The sequence below is a fragment of the Dermacentor albipictus genome, chromosome 4, assembly GCF_038994185.2.
Source record: "Dermacentor albipictus isolate Rhodes 1998 colony chromosome 4, USDA_Dalb.pri_finalv2, whole genome shotgun sequence".
NCBI lineage: Eukaryota > Metazoa > Arthropoda > Arachnida > Ixodida > Ixodidae > Dermacentor > Dermacentor albipictus.
In genome coordinates this window covers 144,737,558-144,756,867 of record NC_091824.1, presented here as the reverse complement: position 1 = coordinate 144,756,867, position 19,310 = coordinate 144,737,558, and the positions used below count along the sequence as shown (strand labels likewise).

The window sequence follows — 19,310 nt, the reverse complement described above, 5'->3', positions numbered from 1 at the left end:
TGTTTAGACGTCTCATTATAAAAAATATGTGCTCATTCTGCACATGCGCCCTTTCCTAATGTGCAGGACGGGACATGCATCAATTGCGCTGCGCATGTCACGCATAGAAGCACCACTTGACCCGAGTCAGCTGCTGGAGCTTGGCCATCACATCCTCAAGGCACACATTTACAAGAACATCTCCCGTGGCCTTCCCCAGTCATGCACTCCTCGGGACTTGCAGGCACTATGGGTCTTCCAGAGTGCTGGATGTGTCTCCTCGGCACTTGTGGCTCCTGCAAACTTGTACAGCCCCAATGTCAAGGTGTGCTGTCCTTTCTTTACACTACTAGTAGTTGCCATTCAAACCTGCTCTACAGATCACTGGAGAAATTCAATGTGCTTTAGCAGTAGCAAAAAACGTATCCCTAAAGACAGTAAACAAGAAATAAACACAAGATTTTTTTTCTTCTACAAGATAACTGTAGCAAAATGAAACTTTCTGAGGCACTGACACTCAGCCTGGTGGCCTCACTTTTGCAATAAATTACAGGCAGTGGTGAGGCTGGTGATAACTTCAGAAATCGTCTTATGTTCTCATATTACTTGCGGCAATCAGTAAAGCTGCATGACTCTCTGCAGGTGAGCCGTTTGCTGCTGCTGGCTCAGGCTGATCCAAATGCACGAACCAACTGCCTGAACCGAGCACCACTGCTGGTGCTTTCTGCCTACGAGGGATTCACTGACATGGTTACTTCCCTTGTGGAATTTGGAGCTGATGTCAACGTTGCCTCCGATGTGGGCCGCACTGCTCTTAGCATGGCCTGCGAGCGGGGGCACTTTGAGATCGCCAAGTACCTCCTCTCATGCGGAGCAAGGGTATGTACTGCCTCCTGGACAAAGAATTTTTTGTCTTTGTTTTCTCCTGTTTGCAGGCTTAAAGGAATATGGATATGAATTTGCATAGTTGCACAATGTACACTGCATATTCTTCTTACGTTTAGGTGTGCTGCACCCACCGAATATGGGTGATGTGAAATAGAGAGCAGATAGTTTGTTTCAGTCTTGAGCTCTGCAAGTCTGATGTGACTGAAAATCCTAAACACATTTGTATGGCCATCACCTCGACATTCTTCCTACAAATGAAAATCCACTCCACCAAATATCATGCGACAAAGAATTGCAATACAGAATAGCTAGGAGATATTTTATTTTCATTTTGAAGTCTGCAAGTCTAACCTGGCTGAACATGTCAAGGCCTGTCATGAGGGCCTTCTTGGCATCGCTCTTGTATGTAAAATTATCTGATGTCATGGGCTTACTTACATATGGCTAAGACACTGTTGAATGAAATGCACACTTTATAAAACCCTCAAATAAGCTCTTTAGGGGTTTATTGATAGTTAAAATCACCTTGCAGGGGCTTAGCGACTGATGATGAGGGCTAGCAATGGAACATCTAGCCATTATTCAATCTTTTTGGCTCACACGACCTCCATAAGATTGCATTATCACGATTCACCTCATGTGAAGACTTTTAGCTAGCTCAGGATTATAATCCCAAAACAGCATAGTAGATACGGTTAAATATCAAATTGTTCATGGCATAATATGTGCTCCTAGAGTATACTATATAAAAAAACATGTATAGTGATGCTTTCCTTAAGTGTAGGCAGTTGTTCTCTGCATTGCTTATAATTAAAGCTCACTGCCTTGACCTGTTAAGGCAGATTTGCAAAGGTTTGTCTACTAGTGTGTTTCAAATCGCTAAGACATTGGTAGTTCAGGCACATGAAAAGAATGTGCAACGCATCTAATGCTAGTTCATGTGGGCAATACATGCATTTTCTCAATGTAGAAATTTTTGCACTCCTCATCTAAGATATTCTGTGTTCTATGTCATTATTCATTGATATTTTTGTTTTATTGGTTGGTCAACATTGTTTTAAATGTCGCTGTTGTTAAAATAGCATGTATGATATGATTCATTTCAATCTTTATGTGTGGGATAATGAGTGCATGATGTATGTGATGCACAGAGCATAAATAGATAACTGTTTGTAATAAACACGAGTTGGAAGTAGCGCTGGTCCTGTCGTATGTGTTCCTTCGACTTCGTCTTCGTCTTTAGCGCTTTTTTTATGAAAACCATCAAGATGAACCAACTCGCCCAAATCAAGGCAGTGTTGCAACATGTAATTGCTAAAGTAATCTAACATTATCACAACTGAATTTTGCAAGGTCTACACACTGTTGGTGCAGAGCCACAGAAGCTGAACAGTGCACATTATTTTCTTCAGGAGCAAATCAGAGGCAATTATCTCACATATCGAAAAGTTACACCTCACAACCCTTTGACTTCCACTCCCGAGATAACTCAGGGACCGAGCCTTGCCCACTTTCTGCCACTCCCGAGTATAGACCTTGTCAGAATAGACCTCATTAAGTTCAACATCGGTATTACTGACCTTTGAGAGTGCACTAGTGACACCTGAGAAAATTAGTTCCCTTCATTTTTGGGACATATATATTAATACATTTCCATCAGAGCTGCAATGTTCATTTCCATTCATGACGTGTGTGTGTCTCTATTTCTGATAGTCAATGACAATTTCTTTACATGGCAGATTGATCACGTGGACAGTGAGGGCCTCTCGGCGCTAGCATATGCGGCCAGTTCTGGCCACTTGGACCTGGTGACACACCTGGTGCAATGCAAGTGGCCAGACGACTTCGGCATTGCACTGGGTCTTCACAGAGCTGCCCAGCAGGCTCTAATTTCAGCTGCAAAGTCAGGACACACTGAGGTAGGTTAAAAAACCTTTCATATTGCTTGCTTTTTGTGATCGCAGCTTGATGTCAAAAGTGTTATCTCTAGTGTGATGTCACACAACAACATGATGCTTAATGTAGTACTGTACTATTGTGTGTATAGCGATAATATGGTTTATGGGTTTATTTATTAAGCAAGGACAGTAATATCCTTGAACAAAGTGCCACCCTCCAGTTGTCAAACATTGACAAATAAAGTAATGGCATTGCTTATACACATGCTAATCTAACTTATGTACTCAGCCAGTAAAGGAATGAATGAATGGCGCCCCTCATGCATGTGGAGCATGCTATCTTAACGGACTCATTGCCATCAACCTCCGTCGATACCGCAGCCCCGTCCACGTACGCTACTTTATGTGCCAGTGTCTTTTTAAGTTTATTTACTAGAGCAGCTCTCCTCTCTTTGTTGTAGATAGGATGCATATTTTTAGGTAGGGGGGCAATTTGGAAGCATTTATGCACATCCAACGGAATGTCCTTCATGCCAATCGGGACACCCCTGTCGTATTGGATTCCTACCCATTCCATGGTTTTTCTCCCTGTTTTGGACTGGCCTAATCTTTCCAACTGAGACACTCGTAGTGCCTCAGTGAGCACAACCAGCGAGTTGTGAACCCCCATTTTGAGAAGGAAGTCTGTTGAGGTCGAGTCTGGGAGCCCTAGGGCTCTCTTAACACTCTTCCTAATGATCGCATCTATTTTCTCTTTTTCTTCTTGTTTAAACACGAGATACAGTGTGGCATACATAATTCGGATGGTGTTAAAGACTTACATGAGTCTAAGGAGGCTGTTCTCTTGGAGGCCCCTGCCTTTGAGGGCAACTTTCCTAAAGATCCCTGTGACCTGCACTGCGTATTCTTCTAACTTCTTGAGTGTCATGAGGTTGTATTCATTTTTCTGGATATACATGCCCAGAATTCTGATTTCCTCCACCTTGGGGGCCTCAGTTCCGTTTACGGAAACATTAATGGGTCTACTGCTCCTAGCGTGTCCCCTTTGATGTTTGGCCTCAATTATTAATAGCTCCGATTTATGTGGTGAGCACGCCAAGCTTCTGCTGACCGCATACTTCACAGGGGGTACTCACTTCACAGGTGAAGATAACCAATAGACTCTCTCTTTCTATGCGTGCTATCAACTAGACATTGTATCCAGCATAAAAGGGTGGTAGGTTGGGCTAGTTGATATATCCTACTATTTTTGTTGCATGGGCACATTTTCTCTGTTGCATTCTCATTTACTTTTGCGGTTTATTTTCTTGTATCCACCAATTAGTACAGATGCTAAGCTATTGTGGCTGGCAACAAACTGATAAATAATTTAGATGAGACCAACCGGAATATTCAAACCTCGATTGCATACGCTTGATTCTTGTGATGTGTTAACAACAGTTCACAATTTTTTTGGTGTTTAAAGGATTTTAATTTAACTTGCACAAACTGTATGGCAAAATATCTCTATCTTTGAGTGGCAGTTCTTTATAAGTGCAGGAAAAAATAAGAAGAAATGAGAAGCGGGTTTTCATTTATTTAAATGCATGAGAGCAATTGCCAGAGTCTCTGAGTTGGTCCCCACCAGTAGCTTGTCTTTCCATTCACTTCTGTACATTTTTACCTCCAATAAAAAAAATTTGCTCATAATGTCCATCTAAATTAAAATGCTTTAGTTTCAATGCACTTTCAGTGGCTTTTTAGCTGTTTAAGCTACTTAGTCAGTGTCTTACTTCATTTTATTATTCTCATATCTGCAAGCATGAATTCTTCTGATGAGTTTGCCCTCCTGGCTTGCGTCTATTCAGGTGTGCGAGTTTCTGCTGGACATGATGGAGGTACAGGTGAACAAGCAGGATGACTTCAGTGGCCACACAGCACTGACGGCAGCTAGCCTGGCAGGACATCGAGATGTCTGCGCATTGCTCATGCGTCGTGGCGCCTCGGCACTCGTGCGATCCAACGCGGGCGAGCCACCTCTGTGCTGTGCTGTGCGTGAAGGCCACTGGGCAGTTACTGAGCTCCTGCTGTGCCATGCGCGTGCTCTCGAGCAGGCTGATGCCCTGGGCCGGTCACCTCTTATGCTTGCTGCTGCTGAGGGCCATCTTGGAGTACTGGAGCTGCTGCTCGCCAAAGGTGTGTAAGGATACACCTCCAGAATGGCTGTTAGCCAGGCTTGTTGGGCCAATGACAAAATACTGCAAATAACGCAAGAATGGGTCAGAAGATTAAGAAAACAGACAACACGAGCACAGTGGCGAAAGATATCAGCAAAGAAAAACATTGCAAAAGCAAGAAAACCAAAACAAACACGAAAAGTTACGTTGTCTCTGCTTTGCCACAGTGGCTACATTCCAGGAAATTTGAATGATCACAACTTAGTGAGCTATCTGACTGAGAGCTGTCATGATGTTCTATGTGTATTGTGCGACATAACAGCGCAGAACAATTATGAGACTAGTACACTTAGCAAATGCCTTACTACGGAGGTTCGGCTGATTGTGCAAATCAAGGGGGTAGGGTTGAGTGACAGCATATGTAATTTTGGTGCATTTAGCAACACAACCAATGTATTCAGCTTACAAACAATGCAACGTCTGAACAAAATAGATGTCATAAAAGCCTACATTTTCTAGCTGTGCCAATGTCATCACATATTTTTCATGAATCTGAGTGCCTTGTGCACCCACAGGCTATTTGCCTCTCTGCGAGACATTCACTTTAACATGGAGCTGAGTAGGCAGCAGCAGTATAGGTGTTCTAAAAGATCAGTGGAGCAATGAGGTTTGATTGCTTGGGTCCTCAAAACCATCATGTTGAAGAGATTGATCTAAGTGCATCATTAACTTTCTAGGAGCCAACCTGCTATGGCAAGATAAGGATGGCCTTTCTGCATTGAGTTGGTCCTGCAGTCGTGGTCAACTTCAAGCAGCTCAGTGTCTCCTCACCCATGGCGCTGACATCAACCACAGCGACAAGAGGGGCAGAACACCACTCGACATGGCTGCCACCCAAGGAAATGCAGAAGTCGTAAGCATTAGACCAGCGAATTTTTCATTTGATTTTATTTTCCTTAAGGACTCCGTGAAAAGGTTGCAGAAATATGTGAAAAAATTTCACATATGGTCAGTTACATTTGCTGTGAGGGTCGAAGGGGAGGTGATAAAAGCAAGCTTCTGGAAAAGGTCGTTTCAGTTTTATTGGAATACTGCAATACTGTGGCTGTGAACTGTGTATCGTTTTTAACATATAGACACGAACTGTGTAGGCATGAGTGGTAATGCACCGATATCCTGGAAAAGGATGCAATCATTGGGTTTTGCTATCGCTAAGCAAAGAAACTTGAAATAACGTTCATGAGAATCACGCAATGGGCAAATGAATTGACACATTTTTTTATGTTATAATAGGTACAAAGAAGGCAATGTCAATTAGAAGTAAATGGATGCGAATGACATTATTTTTGATATCCAGATGAAGTGGAGTCTGGCAGGACACGTAATAAATAGAACAGTTATCTGAAGTTATCTGGAGCAAGATATTAAATGGAGTGATTACATTAGGACATTTACAGGCACAGAAGGTTCTGCAACAGACTTTTATAATAATGATAATTGATGATGATTTAGCTGTGTAATCTTTATGAATGGTTATTGCTCACCATGTGTGTACTTAAAACAATATTATTTAAACGATGACTATTCTTTGTGGCCCCTCAGAATAATAACCATGTTTGCCCTTGTGACATCACTTTTTGGTGCAAACGGTCATTTCATAGTTAAAAAGAAAATACATTTAGGTATGAGCAATGGATCTCTCGCCTATGTTTATCTGACCTGCATCTAGGTCACAGCAACATTGTTTCAGGTGTAAGTTCTTCACCCTGCACATTTAAGTAATTGCCCAAATTTTGGGTATATGTTAATGCAATTATTACTGAGGCCCTTGTGTTACAGCACCTCAATGCGTAGACCATTACAGCCTGTCATAATATATCAGCTGTTTTATTATTTGCTTTTTATTGGCTATTCTGGTAGTAAGAAGACAGTCCATTTGTACAGTGCAATAGCACAACAGCAAAAAATGTCAATAAATGCATTAATTATACATTGTACAGAACAATTAATTGTCACACTAAATGTCCAAAGAAATTGTGAAAAAAATTCTGTACCTTTATGGTATACAGTGGCATATACACTGTGCAGCTAAAACACAATTCTCATCACTTTGTGAGCAGTTGTTGCATAGTCGTTTATATGGAGATGACGTATACAGCTGATGAACTCCAGGTTGTTTAATTGTTATTTCATTGTACATCATGGAATGGACATCAGGAGTTTATCACTACCTCCACTTCAATTACTACATTCAAAAATGTTTGTAGATGAGCCCTAGATGGCACAATGGTCATTTCTGAACTGTTAGGAGCTGATAAAAGGCACAGCAAGTATTTTGTGCAATATCTAATTCTGATATGCTGGCATTGTCAAGTTAAGAAGTGTGTACTGCATTTCATTGTATGCTGGGGAATTTTCTTTAAAGTGTATATGGAATACTGCAGGATATCTTGTTTTACTTTTACCTCATGATATCTTCTGTGTCTTACAGATCAAGCTACTCTTAAATAATGGTGCCGAGATTGAGCATGTGGACCTGAATGGCACCAGAGCTCTTGACCGGGCCATTGGAACTGGGAACCTCGATGCCATCAACTGCTTCCTGCAAGCAGGGGCTAAGATAGGTGTGTTGACCTCTCCACTGCCTACTATTAAATTGAAGTTCTCATTAAATTATTTGTGTGGTATGTTGTGCCATAAATGTTGGTGTGTACTGTTTGTGGTATGTCAATAAATCTCCTTTCAAATGTCTTAAAGATAAGTGTCGAGACCATAAAAGTGATTTAAAAGTTTTTCATCACAGGGTGTGCATTTTCTTATTTCTCATAAACCTTGCTTTTCAGGATCACAAACCTGGGAGATGGCAGCTGGTAAACCTGACGTTGTGCACCTTCTGTTGAATAAGCTCCATCAAGATGGAGCTCTTTTATACAGAGTAAGTGTGCCATCACTTTGTAGCTCTTAAAGGTGTGCCTCTTCAGAAATTGTTGCTGTCACAGATGAGAATTTCAATATAGCACATCAGCATATTGCAGCTTCTAATCTTGCAGATGGTTGTAGCACTTCCAACTCTGAAAAAGCGGGCAGAAAAGACAGCTTCGTGAAGATGGTTAAAACACGTTGGCGGGCTAGTTGGTTTGAATCCATGATAGAGTGTGTCAGCGCGACAGAACGAGGATGTAGAAAGAAACAGATACACCAAGACAGTGCTAACTTTAATATAGCATCAAAGTCAAAAGCGGTGCGAGCTACTTTTCTGCTTAATGATCTTGACTAAGCAGAAAGCTTGGAAACTCCACGGGAAAGTCGCCTGCGCAAAAGAAAACATAGTCACACTTTCTTATATGCCTAATGAAGGCTACATTGAGTTTTTCATAGGTTTACACATATTAAAGTACAGAGATAATGTGTGCTTTTCTTAGGTTCTTTTTGGTTTTTTTGTCAACACGAGGTGCATCGAGTCACAGAGAGGTCTTCCAAATGTGTTCCATTAATTGGCCTTGACGCTGTCTTCCTAGCAGTCAAAGTAGACTGTCTGCACTGCTGGCCAGAAGTGAAATGCACCCAGAGTTTCAGTAGCTACAATACTGGAGCTATAGCCACTTGCATTGAAAAACAGAGCATAATTTAAATAATTATATCAGTGTGCTTGCGTGGTGGTGCTTTCTTATTTGTCAGAAATTTCTTCATTTTTATTTTCTCATTGGTGCTTGCAGAAAGGCCACATGAAAGATGCTGTCCATCGGTATCAGTACGCCCTGAAAAAGTTCCCTGCGTCTGTTGTGGAAGATGCAGACAGCGGAAGCACATTTCTACAGCTCAAGCACCAGTTGCTGCTTGGGCTTGCCAAGTGCAAAAGGAAACTGAATGTAAGCAACTTGTGTCTAAATGTGGAAGAAAATATTGCATCTTAGTGTAGCAGAAGGCTGCAGAAGTAGGCCATACCGGGTTTTCGAAATGGAAACCTTACAGCCAAAGAAAAATTTGAAGTGGGCCACGGTTTTTAATGATTCTTCAGTGATTCCTTCTAGCCCTTCATCATTGGCTTACTTGCCACCTTGCCGCCATTATTGTTCAGTGCAGCTGCACCGCTTGGCAGGCAGAATAAGAAGGGAATAACACCAAAGGAATATAATAGCTACAAAATACAGCTCCTGCATGGTTAAGGAGTTAAACTGAGCATCACTTTTCATTTAATAGTTACGGCAGCTGGAATATAGTCACTAACAACCGAGCTAACCAGGCATTCAACAGTCTTAGCATTTAGCATTGTATGATTTGCTTCGCAGCATTCAGCATTGTGGCATTCTGCTGCAATCAGCTTCATATATGCAAATATTTTAGCTTCTTGAATTTACCTCCATTCTGCAAATTTCTACAGAACTCATTTCATGTGTGTAACATGTGTGCAAATGTTTATTTGCACCTCATTATATGCTTGTCGAGGTACAAAAAATTGTATGAAGGGTTTATAGAAGGAAGAAACTTTAAAGGGTTAAGTTATATTGGTTGAGTGTGCAATTTGGTTCAGCGATCCACATTAGCTGTTTGCAGCCTATGTAAAATACAAAGCAAACCGAATTTTTACCATCCAGTATTTGCAGTGTACATTCCACCATTTATACGCAATATTAGTGTTGTTGATGCAGTAATTAGCAACATAACTTTACGATAAAACAATAATCTAAAATACAAATTGCACACTTCATTTTTGCTTTTCAGAGTGCCTACATGTTGCTCTCTACTTCAGATAGTTGGCAAGCAGCCTATTAGTTCAATTTAGTGACATCAAATATTCCTAATTGTTGCAATAAACATATGCAAAGTCTTACACATTTTTTTTTGTGCTACTCCTTGTGTGTAGGAACCTGATGCAGCCATCTCGGCAGCAACTCAAGCTATCGAGCTTCGACCAAAGAGCTTTGAGGGCCACTTTATTCGGGCTAAGGCATACAAGGACAAAGGGTATGACAAGCCTGTTCATCATATGTTGGCCATTAACAGCAGTGCCAATGAGCAGTCTCTCATTCTAAATACTTCTGACATTTCTTATTTTATGGTGATTTACTAGTCCAGTCCCCATATTATTATATAATGCACTTTGTTTCCTTTTCATACACTGTTGCATTTCTGGCATTGGCAGCCTACATTCTTTTGATATATTACAGATGCCAAGCTGAGGCCCAAGCAAACATAGAAGAAGCTCTCAGACTGGCCCCCATTTCAAACCTGGAGCAGCGACGAACACTACTGAAAGTGCAAGAGGAGATTGGTGCAGGAGATATTGACCTCACTGGCACTCAGTACATGTCAACAAGAAGGTATGCGCCTTTCAGGAAGTGCTGTCATCGGATGGATGGATGAAAAACTTTATTAGGGTCCTTTAGGGCGCGCACTAGCGCGCAGCGGGCCGCTCCCACGTCGGGACAGAGAGGCCAAGTCTAGCCTGACATTTTATGCCCCCCATATATGCTCTGCCACATTCCTAGTTTGAGACATGCCTAAGACTCAACACTAAACATAATTAGAGAAATCTTACTATGCTGTCTGGTTTTCTGTCTTTTATTTTATTTTTTCTTCTGTGCACAATCACATTAATTTGAGATCCTGTATTGATAATAGGATGAGTATGCTGTGTGGTACATATGACACAAAGGTCACTGAAGGTTAAATATGAGCATATGTTTGCATAGTTGAAACATCAACATAAATATCTTAGTATGAAACAAGTAAGGTAATTCTAAAGTATTTCTTGTAGAGCGGTGCATCTTTGTAATGGTGTAAGGGGCATAACAAGAACCCTTTAACAGAAATGTATCTTCAGATATGAGTCACGAATGGTGCATGATCTCTTAACCTTAAGAGATTAAAGATATTCTCATGTAAAAAATTTAAGCAGAAAAAAGAAAGCTTAGCCACATCAAGCTGTATAGCAATGATCTTGTGCCAGTGCAATATCTTCTATTGCCAGTGTTATTCATCTCAGCCAATATATGAACCTATTGAGAAGCTTCATTTTGCAGAAGCAAATAAATGAAGTGTCGGTGAAAAAAACATACAGCTAAAGAAAGAGATTCACATTTTTACTGATATTATAGCCACGGCAGCATCTTTCTCAGAATTTTGGATGAAAATGGTGGGGCTATTAAATTGATAGTGTACTTGAGGTACACACAACTACACCAATGTGCACAGCCAGACCGCAGTTGATATCATGAATGTAGGATATAATGCTGCATGATGTCTGTCACAAGCCTTGGGTACTTTACAACAGGAAAACTATGTGGCTGTGCAGCTATATAGCATTCTGCTGCTGAGTACCATTCACTGGTACAATTCCTTGCTGCTATGGCGACATTCCAGTGAAACCACAACACAATGCACTGTGCAGTTAAGCATGAAAGGGCCCTAGGTGGTCATAGTTAATCCGAAACCCTCTCTTCATAGCCAAATGTTGCTTTGGTTAACTAGACAAATCAGGGAACAACGTTCCTACATAGTGAAATGCGGTTTAATCTTGTGCACAAAAGTTAGCTTACATTTTTACAGGGTATTGCTCAAAAGCCACTAGACACAGTATAGATATGTGCACACAAACAAAGAGCTCTATGTGTGTCTGCATGCCTCTTCTGCATTTTGTGGTTTTTGTGCTATCATTGTTTTGCCAACTCAGCCACGCTTCAACTTTAGTGGGCAATTACTATATATGCTCTAGGGTCACCTTCTTTCTTTTCTGCACACTTTGTTCTCATCCTAGCTCTCTGGACAACCAGTCAAACTGCACGGACAGCATGGACCAGGTTTGCGGCATTTCAGTGGACAGCAGGCTCAACTTGACGTCAGTGCATCTGTGAGCACAATCCCCTTCAGAGATGACAAACAACAGCACAGGCTCACACTCCTGTCTGTCTGAAGATGGCATTTAAAATTGCATCTCCCCCCACGCTTCTCCCATCCTTGCCCTGGCCAAGAAACTCTGTGTTGTAGTATACCGTCACGTAGTGACCTTTCATTTCTTGGTAGCCATATGCCAGGTCACTGTTCGTACAAGTGCACATATTCTGTACGCAGGACAAAAAAGGAAGATTGAGTATTTATTGCTGTATCATGTATCTTTCGTCTTTGTACATAACAGCCCAAGTTTCCTGTATTTATGTGGGCAACAAGCATGGAAAAAAGAAACACACTGAGGTACATAAGGCTGCATTACCAAATGCCAGAACCAGTACACAGACTTCACTTGTGTGCGCTGCTGCTCCTAAAAGAGATGTCTCCAGTTCTGAGTGTTTGTGCCGAGTGGTTGCTCGCTGGCTGTTCAATTAGCCACAGCCACTGTGCAGGGGAATATGTGCAAATGAGAAACTATTGCTATCCGTATGCTTTGTGCTCAGTCAAAGGCATTGATTAGAAAGTACCCATCATGTTTATGTGCAAGAAGCCCAAGCTGCGCTTCTATATTGTGTTGTGCAATTATTTCTCTCAGAACACATGAGCTTATTATACAGACATATGGGAGCTGCATTATGAACCTGTCCTTGAGCATTCCTTTAGAGATGTGACCACTCATGAAAAGTAGTGATGCCTAAAGGCAAACACAACTTCATGGGTATGTTACAGTCAAGACAAACAATTAAGAAATCGAAATGGACTTCTCTCAAGTTAGCACTGATGACATCCAAAAGTGCTGTTGGTGACATACGAATATCATCCCTACGAGGCATGGGAAATGCATTTGAAGTAGCAGCTTTGATTGTGCTCATTGGTAATAACATGTACTGCAAGATTCATACTTGGACAGTGCATAGTCATAAGTGCCTAGCGGCAGGCTATGACCGTGTGGTTCTTGTAGATGCAGCCTTTGACACAGCTATTGTTGTTACAGCCTTCTACCTTTTTTCTCCTCTGTTTGGTTGTAGTAAAAGTGTGAAATTAATATAGAACAGCTTAGAGTTCACTGCACCATTAGTAATGCTGAATGCACCGTATGCTGACCAAGAATGATCATAGCGTACAGTTTATGTCCCTGATTGACGTTTTACGCAGCTGTCTGCTTTGTGTACTACTCTGAATGTGGCCACACATTTTAGGGGCAACATATGGCATAATGCAAACTGCAAAGCTGCCCTTAAACTACTTTAAATGTATCAGTGATAAAATATAGAAAAAAATTCACTGCATAAGAATGTATCTCTATGTCAACATGTACTCTCATTAGCCTTCATGCTAATGAAATTTACTGAATATTTGGAATAAAACAGACTTCAGACTACCTTGTTTAAGTGTAGCCAAAAGCTAGGCCTTAATTTAATTAAAATGGAAAACTCTCTGTGCAAGCATAAAATTAAAGGTACCTTCTTTTCGCTGGGCACTTACATGATGTTATTCTGAATCAAATGGTTTGGTTTTCAATATGAAAGGTCACCCATTTTCATCAAGTGTCATAAAAAATACAAAGTGAGTTGGTGTGATGGTGTTTTTTCTTAGGTAGCATTGGTTGATTATTGACTGCTTTAATATGTGTTAACATGACTGTACTTTGTAGCACAAGTGCAGGCCTTAGGTTTATACTAGTGTAAACAAAATGCAGCAAGTTTCATTCTTGCTGCTTGTGTAAGCATGTGAGCACACGAAACCAAGTGGCTCAGATTTAATGTGACCACAAGCACAAGCCACTGATAAAATTACAGTGTGTCCTTGTTAATATAGCCTAGCTAATTAAAAGTTGTTGCAAATATTTTGCTGTTTACAGTCTTAGCTTGCAAAATTATACGCCTGCATGGTGTCCTAGAGAATGTGTACTCAACCGCTTCTATTAAACCTATTTTGTAATATGTGCTCCATGCAGTCAGCTCTGATGAGCAAGAGAACCAACAGGAGCATTTATAAGTGCAGCATCTTTGATTTAGAATAATCACTTTATTTTCCACTAGGTTAATTTTAATATATTCTTATGTAAATTCATTTTACAAGTCAACATTAAGTACTGAATAATAGAAAGAAGTGATTATGCTTGTAATTTATTTGTTTGCACTGGAAATTTTCTGAAATTAATTCTTTATAAATTAATGAGATAAATTGGTCAATGAAATTGGCTAATATGAGGTAGTGCACTATATTTCTTACCAAAATAAATGCTTTGTGCTAGCTAGGGTGGGATTCTGGGTGCATTTTCATTTTATTGTCTCTGCATTCTGAACAGATCTTTTTTTACATGGCAAAGAAGTTTTTAACCTTTGTTGTGGTAGTTTACTTCACACCAACAATTTTAACGCTTCAAGCGTTTTGTGTTGGATATGTTAACTCCTAGCTAACAAGCATTCAGGAGCTAATGTTTTTTGGCTGGCACATATTGAGTTTCAATAGTTCTACACAGTGCTCTCATTTGGTTGAAATGCCTGTTTTTGGGTTTGGTTATGCTTGAATAGCATGTTCTTAAACTGTGTGCCTGTGGTAAGAAAAATGTAACATTCTATGGTGACTACAAATGCGGCACTTCCACAAGTGCTGGGTTTAGGACTCATGAGCAAGGAATGCTTGAAGTCTAAGTGTTGTCCACTTTACTGCAATCTGATGCTAAGATATGTATATGAACCTGATTGGCTAGTTCATTGAACTTTTTTAATGTCATGAGCACTAGAATGCTGTGCATGTTTCTGACTGTAAGCCGTCACATAACTTGTGAAACAGGAAGTAAATGCAGTTCCACAGATATGTATTCCATATAACGAAGCCTACTCGAGTGTTGTTCCACTTATTGTATTGCTGGGTGTAATTTTATGAACCCAGGCCTATCTTTTGTATTTAACTGGTATTCCAAATTTTACTTCTGTATATAAGAAGACAAGTATTTCAAACTACGTTCCTTGGTTAGAGCAGACACTGCCCTTGTTCAAGCAATGTGTATTTCACTTTTCAAGAATATTCGTGCTAGATTATTGTTTTGTAAAGGCCATGCACAAAATTGTCACAACTTTATTCTAAGGTTGAAGTACTCTCTGTGTGTGTGTACATATAAGGGTATTTGTAGATACAGTATACTTTATAGAAAATTATATAGCCCTACACCTGTACTTCTGTTTCACAGTATATGCATTGACACAGGGACAGAAAAAAAGGAAGTGTACACGGCCATATATGTATTTGACAATAAACTAGATTTGTTTCCCCTGCAAATTCGTGGTGTGTGCTTCCTTATAGCTAATTTTCATTGCAGAGTTGCTCTTTACTCATTTGAGTCATCTTTTTATGTCAAAATTAAGAACTCCTGTTAAAGACAAGTGGTAAAAGCAATCTATTGGCCAACTAATTAGGTTTTATTACTGCTTGCAACATTGGATGCAATGCATCAATTATATTGACCCTTGGTTTCCTATACACCTAATATATTGTAATTAATTACTTCTGACATGAAATATTGTGCAAAGATTACATATTTCTGATTCCTTTTGGAATATGCGAGAAGCCTTCTAAATGGTTTCCAAATACACAGGCTTCCCTACTCATATTTACGGCAAATGCACGGTACGCCTTTTGCTAGAAATGAACAAAAATGCGAGAAACGGGCAAGGGTCTTATACGTGTTGCATAATGAATCGATGTGCTTAAGTGGGCTTCACCCCATACATACGTGTATTGAGACGAAGAATGTTGCACAAGTTGTGTAATAAGGTGAAGCTTGCTGACGTACTTGATAAAATGAATGATTGCACAAAAAATATTAACACAGAAAATCGATAAGGAAAGGTATTGCAATGAGCCATACTAATAGTGGCAAAAACCGTGTAGTAAAGCATATTGAAATAGGAAAGGGCGAACCTGGCACGTTGGAATAATAATAATAATAATAATAATAATTATTATTATTATTATTATTATTATTATTATTATTATTATTATTATTATTATTATTATTATTATTATTATTATTATTATTATTATTATTATTATTATTATTATTATTATTATTGTTGTTGTTGTTGTTGTTGTTGCTTATTCATTTCCACCAACGATGGAGGAGACTGCGGGTAAAGGTCGCTTGATATACAAGCAACAAGCAAACAAGATATTGCATTCCTAATTTATTCATTTTCAATTTTTGCGCACGTATTGGACTCGCACGATTCATCTACTCGGACCTCTCCCCTTACCCTTTCACTATTTTTTTCCTCCTTTACGCTCCGCTGCTCCAATCATATCGCCTCGGGGCCTGGTACGCGTTCCTTAATCACAAACGCGCGCACGTCATCTCCAGTCACGCTACGAGCTCTGAGACGCCTGAGCTCTTTCTCACGAGGATGGTGTGACCTGAGCCCGTGCACCTCGACCCCCCCCCCTGCCCCTTACCCAGTGCTCTTACTCAGATTTCACAGGTTTCACAGTGCTCTTACTCAGAACGGAGAAGGCGTGCGTGCATATAATCAAGGGACTTGTATCAGGGCCTGGGAGGTCCCCTTTACGCAGTAGTGGAAAAAAAATGGAGAAATAATGTCGCCGTTTCGCCCGAAAGCCGATGCATTGCTAGCGATAGCAAAGTAGACTATTACACGAAGAATAGGAGCTCGGAATGACAGCGCTCATGAAGCCACAAGCCTAGCCAGCCATCTCGGCTACTTCTGCACCCGCCTCAGACGGCCACGAAAAACTCCCGATACAGCTTTCTGTTGCTCAATACGTGCTACATATAAAAGTGTTTTTCCGAGCATAAAAGAAGCCCGCAAATACACGCAAAAGTACCGCGCGACTGGCCGCTCGAGGCACTTTGCGTGTATTTGCGGGCTTCTTTCACGCTCGGAAAAACCGGTATGTAGCACGTATCGAGCAACAGAAAGCTGTACCGGGAGTTTTTCGTGTTGCTCTACAATTTTCTCATTGACACTTTTCATCGAAGTATAACATTTGAGAAGTTGATTAATTAACTAGGACTAATTATCAAAATAGGTGGATAATTATTTGAGTATCTATTACGAGAACCTTAGAGCGAATGCAAGGAACATTAGCTTGGTTCTGTCCAGTTACGTGGCATTTGCATATTTTTAATGTTTGGCTCAAGTCAGGTGGGACACCCTGTATAGCGCGTTACAATGTTGGCACTGCCAAGTCCCCGCACTTCTCTGGAAAGCGCTGTTTCGGCGCATACATCACTCCCCACGCTAATACATGTGGTGACGGCGATTCACGCGATGAATTACAAGACATGCGAAGACTGTCTCTCGCGGAAAAAAGAACTAAGTTTATAGCCCATTACAATGTAAGCGCAGCCAGGTCCAATCACTGCTCTGGAAAGGTTCGGCGCATACATCACTAACCATGCTAATGCACGTGCTGACGCCGTCTCACGCCACGAATAAACGGATATGCGCAGATGAGCTTTCGTGCAAAAAGAAAAAAAAAAGGTTAGCCAACAGCTCCTTACAATCTAGGCCAAGCCAAGGCAACGTTCGCCATTAAAGCTCCCTAAAATGTACCCATGTATGCAGATTAATCGAACGACAAAAACGTATAGCGCTTTAAATTTTGGTGTCAGTGGTCCTTTAATGTCGCGTCTATGGTGACGCGCAAGGTCATATTTCCACAACGCGCATAAGGGAATATCGCTACACATTGTACAATAATCACAGCAAGGTACGTACGTTAAATATTATTTCGAACTTCTGTATACAGTTCTCCGAGTGAACGACTGGCCCAAAAGGTTTTTATGTCAACCATTAATTTCCTCCCTACACTGATTATTTTCTGTAGTGCATGTTCTCACTTGCTCTGAAGTTCAACAACGTGTGTTTTAAAAAGCACGTATGCCCCTTTCTTTCGCGCAGTCGCCCGTTCTCGTGGTGGTGCAGGTTATACATCACCGCTGAGGAAAAGGGCACGTGCTTTCTTCTTCGTGGTTTGGGAGAGGGAAAATACGCTCAGTTCTGCAGCCCATATGGGAGCACGGCGCAGCGTAAAAGTGCGTGCTTTCGTTCGACCGAGTTGGAGCAGAGCGCGTTTGTCGCCGAACGCCAACTATGATGATGATGACAAAATGTATTTATTAAGGGATGGCGCGAAGGCCTATAATGGGGAATAGGAAGAGGAGGGGGGAGGCGTGTTCAGAGCCGTCCTAGAAGCTGCGCGTCCTTGGCGAAAGCCAAGAGCGAGTCCAGAAGGACCCTGTCGGAATCCATCGAGCCAGTTGCCGGTCTAATCCACTTCTCGTAGGACGACACTCGCACCGCCCTCAGGTGGTGGTCCCGCTGTTGAGCGTGTCGCTGGCACTCCCAAAACAGATGGGCTGCGGATGGCCGCGTGGCCATGTCGCAGTCAGGGCACCTGTGTGGCGTCTGGAGCGCTTCTTCGTCCGCGGAGGCTGTGGGATGGCCGGGTTCCTGCGATAGAAGGGAGTTGGGAGACGGAGATGGAGATGGAGGGCGTCTTTCCCGACGTGGCCGGTACTGCCGCCACCGCTCCAGCACATCCGGTGTGAGGACGAAGCCGGAACGGAGCCTGTGCAGCAGCACCTGCCCCGACCTGGGAAGACCCGCTGGAAGTGGGTCTGGGTCTGAGGGCACACTCGCACGGAGTCCCCTCTTGCGTCGGTTGGCTGCTGCTATCAGAGCTCTGTCTAGGTCATACGGGGCTCCATTTGTCGTGTTGCTTGTGCTGGTTGTGAGGGCTTCTGAAGGATCCCGGGAGACGACGCGGTTGGAAAGAAGGGCGCGCGCCTCCTCGTGGGCTCTCTCATTTCCCTCGATGCCCTGGTGACCAGGGATCCAATGAAGTGTTGCAGTGACCCCGTGGGCCTCCGCACGCTTGACGAGGAGTACTTCCGATGATGCTGTATGGCGCGACTTGCAGGCGTGCAGCGCATACTGAGAGTCGGTGTATATATCCATGTGTTTTGCTTGCGTGGTGCTTGAAACTCTAATGCCCAGACTATTGCGCGGAGTTCAAGGTCCGTTGGGTCGTCAGCATCAGCAGTTGTAAAGGTAGAATGTGTCTCACAAGAACCCACAACGTGGTAGGCGACTGCTCCTTCGCTGGTGCGTGGGTCGAAAACGCCAACTATAAAAAGCGCACGTGCACGGTGAAAGCTTTGGGGCTGTGCTGGAGCCCCGGCGCCTGGAACAGTACTCATCTTCTACCGCCGCCCTCTCTCCCATGCGGCAGCTGCGAGAGAGGGCGGCGGAGGAAGAGGAGGATGGCGGTCGCCTTCCACGGCGGCGCTCGAGCGCTTGGGACAACACGTACGTGACAAATCGGATTACAAAGAATTATTTTTTTTTTATTTAGCTGCACCGAACTTTCCAAACATTGCCTGTGGCAGATAGCATAATTCTAACCCTCGATCTAAATTTTACTTCGTGAGGCGGCCGTTACTTCTACGAGAAATGAATACTTCATTAATTAAACA

The 19,310-nt window shown here is 41.9% G+C and overlaps 1 protein-coding gene across 6 annotated transcripts in view; it reads left to right on the top strand.

The window, feature by feature from the left end:
* Positions 1-15,094, top strand: part of rols (rolling pebbles) — a 284,667-nt gene extending 269,573 nt beyond the window's left edge. For all 6 annotated transcript variants that reach the window (XM_065432123.1, XM_065432120.1, XM_065432124.1 and 3 more), the window contains 11 exons: positions 67-304; positions 622-858; positions 2,607-2,786; positions 4,613-4,940; positions 5,659-5,834; positions 7,413-7,545; positions 7,765-7,856; positions 8,638-8,790; positions 9,786-9,886; positions 10,090-10,242; positions 11,679-15,094. In XM_065432123.1, coding sequence (XP_065288195.1) covers positions 67-304; positions 622-858; positions 2,607-2,786; positions 4,613-4,940; positions 5,659-5,834; positions 7,413-7,545; positions 7,765-7,856; positions 8,638-8,790; positions 9,786-9,886; positions 10,090-10,242; positions 11,679-11,775 — 1,888 coding nt within the window. In that variant the 3' untranslated portion in view covers positions 11,776-15,094. The remainder of the gene's footprint in view (positions 1-66; positions 305-621; positions 859-2,606; positions 2,787-4,612; positions 4,941-5,658; positions 5,835-7,412; positions 7,546-7,764; positions 7,857-8,637; positions 8,791-9,785; positions 9,887-10,089; positions 10,243-11,678) is intronic.
* The last annotated feature ends 4,216 nt before the right edge of the window (positions 15,095-19,310 follow it).